Source organism: Labeo rohita, unplaced genomic scaffold (genome assembly GCF_022985175.1).
Source record: "Labeo rohita strain BAU-BD-2019 unplaced genomic scaffold, IGBB_LRoh.1.0 scaffold_1795, whole genome shotgun sequence".
NCBI classification, from domain to species: Eukaryota; Metazoa; Chordata; class Actinopteri; order Cypriniformes; family Cyprinidae; genus Labeo; species Labeo rohita.
Window position 1 is genome coordinate 1 of NW_026127995.1, and position 10,499 is coordinate 10,499.

The following is a 10,499-nucleotide window of genomic DNA, read 5'->3' on the forward strand; positions in this document are numbered from 1 at the left end:
AGAGATAGGAAGGTATTATCAAAAACAGTCGATAAACACAGAGTTGGATCCCTGATCCTCACCAAACTTCCAGGATCCATGTGTAGGCAGGACATCACATCTGAATACAAAAATGAGAGCGGTAAGAGAAAGGGTGATAAAAACACAAAAACATACTATTTAAAATGCTGTTAGTTTCAAAAATCTCCTTCTTTCACATTTAGCTGACATGCCATTTTGGGAATCACATGCTGCTGGTAAGTCATTCTAGCTTTCTAATGTTTAAAGTTGAATACAAAACCGAGCAAGAGAAAACATGATAAAAACAAAACAAAAAAAAAAAAGACAAAAAAATGTACTGTTAAAAAACTGTTAGTTTCATACAAAAATCTCCTACTTTCACATTTAGGTGGCATGCTGTTTAGGGAAAAGTCATTCTAGCTTTCTAATGTTTAAAGTTGAATACAAAACCGAGCAAGAAAAAACGTGATAAAAAAAAAAAAAAAAAGACAAAGAAATGTACTGTTAAAATGCTGTTAGTTTCATACAAAAATCTCCTACTTTCACATTTAGGTGGCAGGTCATCTCATGCATTAAGCAATGCTGGTGGTAAGTCATTCTAGCTTTCTGATGTTTAAAGTTGAATACAAAACCGAGCAAGAGAAAACGTGATAAAAAAAAAAAAAAAAAAAAAAAATTTACTGTTAAAATACTGTTAGTTTCATACAAAAATCTCCTACTTTCACATTTAGGTGGCATGCCATTTAGGGAATCATATGCTGGTGGTAAGTCATTCTAGCTTTCTAATGTTTAAAGTTGAATACAAAACCGAGCAAGAGAAAACGTGATAAAAAAAAAAAATTAAAAAAAAAGACAAAAAAATGTACTGTTAAAATACTGTTAGTTTCATACAAAAATCTCCTACTTTCACATTTAGGTGGCATGCCATTTAGGGAATCATATGCTGGTGGTAAGTCATTCTAGCTTTCTAATGTTTAAAGTTGAATACAAAACCGAGCAAGAAAAAACGTGATAAAAAAAAGACAAAAAAATGTACTGTTAAAATGCTGTTAGTTTCATACAAAAATCTCCTACTTTCACATTTAGGTGGCAGGTCATCTCATGCATTAAGCAATGCTGGTGGTAAGTCATTCTAGATTTCTAATGTTTAAAGCTGAAGTGTGTAATTCATTTGACTAGTTTCAGCATCAACAAAATAAAAAATGAAAAGTTTTCTGTGTAGGATTACACTTTCCTTCAGTAAATTTCTAAAATAATTATAAGGATATTAACACATTGAATTAAAGGCGAAAGGTACAGGTAGTAATACTGAAATAGCATCTTCTTGTGAAACATACTCCAATAATCCAGTAACTCCATGTTTTGCTTAAAAAAACATGTTTTACAGTGCAGTACATTTTAACATAGAAAAGACACACATGACAAACTGTTCAATGAACTCAATGCAGACTAAATCATTTTTTAGAATATTTTTATGAAAATATTTTTATGACTAAAGATGTTTTTTATTATTTATCTAAGCTTATGAAACGCGCCTTTGTAGTGGTGTGCAATTTGCTGTGGCAATTGAGGGTAAGTTCTAGCATTTGTTTTTCTTCAGCACTGCTCTTTGTTTGAGTAATACAACAAAGTGCAATGATCTAACATGTCTATTCTTGTAGATTTTAAGGGCATTACAGTTTCTCTCAAGCTTCTAAATCCCCCTGTAATCGGAGAAAACATTTCTTTCAACGTCGTAATCACTAATAATGAGGCCGCTCCAAAACAGCTGAAAAAACATGTGAACGCTCAGAACAAGGAGTATAACCGCAATCCCACTGGAACCTTCTGGGAGGCTCATGACGACGTGAAGATCGGCCCGAATAAAAGTAAGTCCTGCAAGTCAAGTCAAGTCAAGTCAAGTCACCTTTATTTATATACCGCCTTTAACAATACAGAATTGTGACAAGGCGGCTGTACAGTATTAAATAGGAAACAGTACATCAACAATGCCAAAGGCAACATTAAACACTCACATTATAGGTAAAGGTAGTTCATCAAAAACAGTAAAATAAAATGCAATATTGTGTTAAGAGAAAGTGTCCCCAACTAAGCAAGCCAGAGGCGACAGCGGCAAGGAACCAAAACTCCATCGGTGACAAATGGAGAAAAAAACCTTGGGAGAAACCAGGCTCAGTTGGAGGGCCAGTTCTCCTCTGGCCAAAGTTCCCGTGGTCTTGTGCCGACAGCCGTCTAGGTGATGTGGTCTTTAATGTGGATCCGTCTCTGGGGCTCATCTAGTTGATGTGGACTCCGCTGACATTCAGGGCTGTAGAGGTCGTCTCTAGGTGCTGATCCACCGTCTGGGCTGGGTTCGGACTGGATCCGGGGGACTGCAGTGACCATCTGATCTGGATACAGACTGGATTTGGTGGTTAATGTGACCTTGGAATAAGAGAGAAACAGACTAATATTAGCGTAGATGCCATTCTTCTGACGATGCACCGAGTACATCGGGTGTTATGGGAAGTGTTCCCGGTTCCGGTTGACCTAATTAGTGCAGCCTAACAATCCTTTAACGGATTTGAATTATAAGAATGTGGATTTGTTATGTGTAAGCAAGGTTAAAGAGATGGGTCTTTAATCTAGATTTAAACTGACAGAGTGTGTCTGCGTCCCAAACATTGTAGGGTAGATTGTTCCAGAGTTTGGGTGCTAAATAAGAAAAAGATCTGCCGCCCGCGGTTGATTTTGATATTCTCGGTATTATCAAATTGCCAGAGTTTTGAGAACGCAGCGGACGTGAGGGACTATAATGCGATAAGAGCTCACTCAGGTACTGGGGAGCTAAACCATTCAGGGCTTTATAAGTAATTAGCAAGATTTTAAAATCTATACGATGTTTAATAGGGAGCCAGTGCAGTGTAGACAGAACCGGGCTAATATGATCATACTTTTTGGTTCTAGTAAGAACTCTAGCTGCTGCATTTTGGACCAGCTGGAGTTTGTTTATTAAGTGAGCAGAACAACCACCCAATAAAGCATTACAATAATCTACCGTGAGGTCATAAACGCATGAATTAATGTTTCAGCATTTGACATTGATAGCATAGGTCGTAGTTTAGATATATTTTTGAGGTGGAAAAATGCAGTTTTGCAAATACTAGAGATGTGGTTTTCAAAGGAAAGATTACCATCAAATAGCACACCTAGGTTCCTAACTGATGACGAAGAATTGACAGAACAGCCATCAAGTATTAGACAGTGTTTTAGGTTATTACACGCTGAGGTTTTAGGCCCAATAACTAACACCTCTGTTTTTTCAGAATTTAGCAGTAAGAAATTACTTGTCATCCAATTTTTTAACTCAACTACACAATCCATTAGTTTTTCAAATTGGTACGTTTCGCCAGGCCGCGAAGAAATATAGAGCTGGGTATCATCAGCATAGCAGTGAAAGCTAACACCATATTTCCTGATGATATCACCCAAGGGTAACATGTAAAGCGTAAAGAGTAACGGCCCTAGTACTGAGCCTTGTGGTACTCCATACTGCACTTGAGATCGATATGATACCTCATCATTTACTGCCACGAATTGATGGCGGTCAGATAGATACGATTTGAACCATGCCAATGCACTACCACTAATGCCAACATAATTCTCAAGTCTATTCAAGAGAGTGTTGTGGTCAACAGTATCAAACGCAGCACTAAGATCCAGTAGCACTAACAGAGAGATACAACCACGATCGGATGACAAGAGTAGATCATTTGTAACTCTAATAAGAGCAGTCTCAGTACTATGGTACGGTCTAAAACCTGACTGAAAATCCTCACAGATATCATATTTCTGTAGGAAGGAAGATAACTGTGAGGATACAACCTTTTCTAATATCTTTGACAGAAATGGGAGATTCGAGATAGGTCTGTAATTAGTTAATTCGTTGGGGTCAAGTTGTGGTTTTTTAATTAGAGGCTTCCTGCATTTCCTTGAAATGAGTTTACCATGTACTTAGAACCAAAAAAAAAAATCACAACCTGATGTAGGGGTGGACCATATGACAGAAATACATTACAATTATTTTTAATGTTGGTTTTTAAGAAACTAATTTTCCTGTTAAAAAAAAAAAAAATAAAGCCATATAAGGAACCAAAACATAACAGCAAACAAATGACAGACTGCTGATTTTGGGTTCATATGACTGGATTTAAATCCATAACTTCTAAACTGATGCTAACATCTATTGTAGGCTGACAAATGTTGCATTTAGTAGATATGATATAGCTTTGTGAAACTATACTACATGAAACATATCTGCACATTTCTGACAACAGGTAGTGCTATTGGAACAGCTGTGATACAGCAATAAAATATAACTTTAAATGAATGAGGCAAAATGAGAAGGAAAAAATAAAACATCTAAATTTTGTGAAGACAGTTAGCTCCCTTCAAACTCCCTTCAAATGTTCAACCGGTTCGGTGTGCGTCGTTACATCTCTAGTCATGTGACCAAGATGTAGCATACTGCTGTAAAATATTTACTAAAATATTTATTACATTGCACAGAGACAGTATGCATAACAAAATTTGTTAACACTTTAGAATAATGGTCCATTATTAACAAGTAACTAGGAATGCTGAGCTTAATATTGTTAACTAATATGGAAGCAATAATAACTAAGCAGTAAGTAGCAAATAGCAAATATAGGACAAAAGTAGTTCCTTGTTAGGTATTCAATAATTACTAAACTAAAATATTCTCATTGAGAACTACTTGCTAATTATGATCAATTAATAAAGAATAGCCACTTAATTACTAATATCAACAGTAACGTATCTGAAAGTAAACTACTGTCTTGTTTTATTCTTTTATTCTTAAGCTTGCACCTCAAATGTGTGAGACTATTTATTTTATGAATATTATATGCCCACAAATAAGTTGGCTACAGATTGAGATTGTGACTACTATACTCTTAGATTTTAAATAACTATGAAGAGATGCTGACAAGCCTATGATTGGATTAGTTCACTATTATGAGCTGTATTCAGTGTCAGTTCAATATGTCTCCGACTCCAACACACCTAGATAGTGACAGGATCTTGGGAAAGACTTCTTGTCACAATCCGGTTCAGAAAAGGATGATGAAAATGGTCCAAACAGGTATTTAAAAACAAAAGGGTCTTTAATAAACCAAACTCAGAATAATCCACATGCAAGAAGACAAATGTAACAACGTGTCTTAACACAGACAATACCAGACGCCAACTGAATGAAAAGGAGAAACTTAAATACACTCAAATAATGAACTCAAATGAGGAACAGGTGACAACTTGTTAATTAGAAACTATAGTAACAAACAAGGAGCGGGAAACTAGAAGAAAAGGAAAACAGGCCATACTGCAACCAAATGAAAACTAAACCAAAACAGGCAGTTTGTGACACTTCTCTTTAGGATATGAATATAAACAATAATGGTCTCTTGTTGAAAACAATCTGCATCCTTAATAAAGACATTGATTACAAAACAACATCTTCCAGATTACAATGTTAGGTTAGGTTGGAATATCACTAGGGCCTCAGAAATGTATGGCTGTACAGTATAAGCCAGATATAAAATATATTATATTATTTAATAAATTACATGTGAAATTAATTTCAGCCCCTCACAAATTACTCAAGCAATATCTTGTCAGCTCCCAGGAACCACTAGTGATCTGGACTATTATTTTAAAGTGAAAAACACATCAACAAGTTTAACAATTTAACGTCACCAATACTCAAGTGGACTGACAAGGTAGTTAGTGAGGGGTTAATGTGTTTTTCACTTTAAAAAAATTGGTCCAGATCACTAGTAGATCTGGGGGCTGATAAGGTAATGCTTGAGTATTAGTGAGCAGTTAAGTTGTTTAACTTGTTAACATGTCTTTCATTTAAAAAAAAAACAAAAAAAAAACAAAAAAGATCCAGATCACTAGTAGTTCTTGAGGGCTGACAAGGTAACGCTTGAGTAATTAGTAATTAGTAATTAATTGGCTATTCTGTATTAATTGATCATAGTTTGCAAGTAGCTCTTAATCAGGATATATATATATATATATATATATATATATATTTTATTTATATATTTATTTTATTTATTTATTTTTTTTGGTAATTACTGAATACCTAATAAGGAACTACCTTTGTCCTAAATGTGCTATTACTTACTGCTTAGTTCATCTAGCTTCCATATTAGTTAGTAGTATTAAGCTCAGTGTTAATGTAGTACTACCTATTACTTCCTGTATAGTTACTTGTTAACAATGGACCGTTATTCTAAAGTGTTACCCAAAATTCTTCTACTTGCAAGTAAAATCATCTATCTGGACCTCATGTTTCCACAAAAACGTGGAGAAATTATTAATTAGGAATTGTGAAGTCATGTAACTAAATCCTGTTTACTGTATTCGACCAGCTGTGACTGCAAAACATGAGATCACCTTCAAGGAGTACATGCTGAAGGAGGCTGCGGATGTTTTTCTGGTTAACCTGGCTGTGGTTATTGAGGATGTGAAGTCTCAGGAGAAAGTGCTGGCATCAGAAGAGTTCAACATCCGCAGCCCTACCCTCAGTGTACAGGTATATGGTGGCCAAAACAACAAGATGTTGTTTCATGACTAAGATTTTGTTTCAAAATTAAATGATCTACTCAAAGACATGATCACTCTAAAACAGTAGAGATTATGTGGGAGAGGTTTTGGCAACAATTTACTTTAAGCCTTTATCAGTAATGCATTTTAAAAGTATTTTTATTACATCACTTATGCTTTTTAATGAACCTTATAATGCATTGTATGATCTCGTGAATAATTGTGATCACAGTTATAATACTTATCTCTTTATTGTTACACCTTGACAAAACATAAGGCAAACAACCAATTTCATATGTAAGAAGGAATCTTCAAATACTATAATGAATTTTAACTTTGGTTGTAATTATTTATGAAAATATATAATGCATATACATATAATGCATTACAACATACATTATGAATTCCTTTAGAATGCATTACACGTAACTAAATTCACAAGTAAAAAAAAGAACTAAAGCAATTTGTTTTCTTTCAGATTCAAAATGAGTCATCGGTCATCATTTACGCTCCACAAGTTGCCACAGTGACCTTCGTGAACCCGTTCAACACTGCAGTGAGCGGAGAACTGACCATATCCGGTTCAGGACTCTTGGAGGAGAAGGCTAAAATGAGGTATGTAAAGTGTGTCATTTCAGTTTTTAAAGCTCTTTTCTGAGCATTATCAACTTAATTCACACAAAAACAGGTTTGCCCAAACACTTCTCCTTTCTGCCACTGGTCAGATAGCCCCGCCCCCAGTTACACGCCATTGGTTGATACTATGTGTCAGGCTGGTCGGAATGTTTACAAAGTGTCACAGTGATACAATTTCCAGAAGAATTTTTCTTCGTATGAGAGAAAGTATTTTAACATCCAAAAAATGACTCACAGCACCCTTATGTTTAATCTATTAATCCTACTTTTCTTTAATAGAAAACAAGTTATTATAGGTTTCCAAAGTCAGGTTAACTTCTGCAAAAACATTTTAGAACTTACCATGGTAACCATAATTTTATAGTGATGAAAATTATACGATAATTATAAAATTATAAATTTTATAATTATAAAATTTTACGACGATAAAACCACATTATACATTAATGTCACTAATGTCAAAATAGATCCCATAATAAATTTAGTTCCCATACCTGATGAGTGAGTCTGATGGGTGTCAGACAGCTGAGCAAATCTGTAAAGTGGGAAGGGATGTTTCTGAGATTTTTGTACGGTGGCCGAGAGAGCTCAACGCGCTGCAACTTAAGAAAACACATGCAAACAGAAAAAAGCGACAACAAATTAAGAAAACATCTTCATCAGTTTGACAACACAGGCGCTGCAAATCCTCGCGACGCAAACACAAATACGGAAATGCGCTGCAAATTCTTACAACACAACCAAACACAGAAACGCGCTGCAAATAGCACGGACCACAACGGAAATGTTTCAGGGGGACCTCAAAAAGTGACGGACCCGGCTGAGACCTGAATTTTGACCTGATTTTAACCATTAATAAAGCGTTGCATTTTTTTCGTGAACTTTGAACGTTATATTTATTTGCATGTATTTATTTATTTATTTGCAATTAAGTTAATAACGTTTCACAGTTAAGTGTGTAATTCGTCAGATTAGTCCAATAATATCCAAAAGACCAATGAATCTATGATCAGGATGTTAAACAAAATAATCAGGTCTAGATATTGAACATTTATTTTTCTATTGCCCTTATGCTATTTCATTTTGGACTGGCTTTAAAATAGACATAACAAAGAAATTAAGCAAACCCCTTAATTTAGATTTTCATGATATTTTACTTTGTTTTCAAAACCCCTCTTTTTCTGATAAACAGGTTTATATTATAAATCTCTTAATTATCTTAGCAAAGTTTTATATTCACAAGTTAAAAGTAAGTCAGAAGAAACCATTATCTCATTAACCTCTGAATTATGAGATCTCAAAATAAGAAGCTCATAAAAACAAAACAAATTTTAAAGCTTTTCAAATGTATGTAACTGCCCTGGAATTTACTTTTTCTTTCTTTCTTTGTTTCTTTCTTTCTTTCTTTCTTTTATGTTTGTGTTCATTTTGGGTGTTTTCTCCATGCTGTTATTTATTTATTTATTTTTTTGCAGTTGAATTTGCAATTTGAAATGTTGCCTTGTTTTTTTGTTCGATGATGAAACGGAATCATAATAATAAATAAAATAAAATAATAATAATCAGGTCTCAGCCGGGTCCATCACTTTTTGAGGTCCCCCCGAAACATTTCCGTTGTGGTTCGTGCTATTTGCAACGCGTTTCTGTGTTTGATTGTGTTGTGAGAATTTGCAGCGCGTTTCCGTATTTGTGTTTGCGTCGCGAGGATTTGCAGCGCCTGTGTTGTCAAACTGATGAAGATGTTTTCTTAATTTGTTGTCGCTTTTTTCTGTTTGCATGTGTTTTCTTAAGTTGCAGCGCGTTGAGCTCTCTCGGCCACCGTATTTTTGACATGATTATCTTTGACATCAGTTTCACTGCTACAGTGTCTATAAAAAGTGTCAGCACACACTTGTTAGTCAGCATTTCTGACGCACTTCTGTAATCGTATGCATATCACAGAAACCTGTGTGAGTTCTTTTGTGTGTTAAACCTACAGATTTGCACCATTATATACACTGTAAACTCTTTTGTAAGTCACTAACGCTAAACGTGAGCAGCAGTATTAGTGATGCTTGTAACAGTAAAAGTGATGCATGCCTGTTTTTGTTATAAATGGCCCATGCTTTATATTTCAGGGTTACAATCCAGCCTCGAGAAACCATGAAGAAGCCTGTCAATTTCACTCCCAGGATGGCAGGTTCCAAAATGCTTTCTGCTAATTTAGTGCTGACGAATCCTCCCACCATCCTGCATGGATTCACGACCATCAACGTTCAAAGATCTTAAGAGTCAAACAGCTTCAGAAATGATTGTATACACTCACGAAGTGCTACACTAGTGGTTGAAACACATTTAAAAATTATTGCTTTTTAATTACTATTTTAATGTCACTATGAAAATGTTTTTGGCTTGATTTACTGTTATGTAGGGACAAGCCTGAAAATAAAGTATTCTTCTTAACATGTCCATGTATTATGCTTGTTTGCAATCTGTTCTCATGCTTTCTCCAGCAGAGGGCAGACTAATTATGTAATTTACTTCTTAAGGGAATGTGTTCACTGGTACAACAAGAAGTGTAATTAAACAGAACATGAACTACAGAAATGCAAATCACTGTGATTTTTGAGCTTTGTCGCCATCTGTGTTAGGAAAGATGAAGATAATATTGTTATGAATCATGTTTGATGGTGCATAAGCATGAGTGTCTTATATTTCCTAAAACACAGAGAGACACGTAGAGCTAAATTCAAATCATTTCAGTGTTATACATACCAGAAAATGTTATTTCTGTTATTGCTTTAGTCTAAGTTTCATGTCCACATTCAGTTCCACAGTTTGCATGCTACCCTAAGTATGTGGTGCATGTGCATGTCACTAAATGACACAGACACACTGCTGCAATTATATGATGATTAAATGATGTTTAGTAATAATGAGATCATTCACACTAAACAATCAGTTTATTTACAAATGACAAACGGTGAATTGTTATAGAAACCTTAATGGATAACTTAGTCTAATATGTAGAAAACATTGTCTTTGTTTGTAAAACATCTTATAAGACAAAGATATCCAGCAAACAGATGTAAGTGGCTGAACATACTCTAGGCCTCAAAACTAGACACACAAACCTCAAGTACGGTTACAGTCAATAAATGTTAAAAAGATGAGCTCTTTACATCACGGTGCAACAAATAACTAACATTAATGACAAAACAACTGCATAATTTATTCATACTGCAATGCATACTGGGAACTCACAAAGCCTT

At 34.9% G+C, this 10,499-nt stretch overlaps 1 protein-coding gene and 1 long non-coding RNA gene across 2 annotated transcripts; both read left to right on the forward strand.

The window, feature by feature from the left end:
- On the forward strand, positions 1–408 carry LOC127158940 (uncharacterized). The gene is made up of 3 exons (XR_007826319.1): positions 1–121; positions 204–236; positions 389–408. It is a non-coding gene; the product is annotated as an uncharacterized LOC127158940 (long non-coding RNA).
- A 149-nt stretch (positions 409–557) lies between these two features.
- Positions 558–9,837, forward strand: LOC127158941 (protein-glutamine gamma-glutamyltransferase 5-like). Its single transcript, XM_051101887.1, has 9 exons — positions 558–588; positions 732–764; positions 917–949; positions 1,087–1,122; positions 1,522–1,572; positions 1,662–1,868; positions 6,438–6,601; positions 7,091–7,227; positions 9,366–9,837. The coding sequence occupies exons 2-9, from the start codon at positions 737–739 to the stop codon at positions 9,514–9,516; spliced, it is 807 nt and encodes a 268-aa protein (XP_050957844.1). The 5' UTR covers positions 558–588; positions 732–736; the 3' UTR covers positions 9,517–9,837.
- Positions 9,838–10,499: the final 662 nt, after the last annotated feature.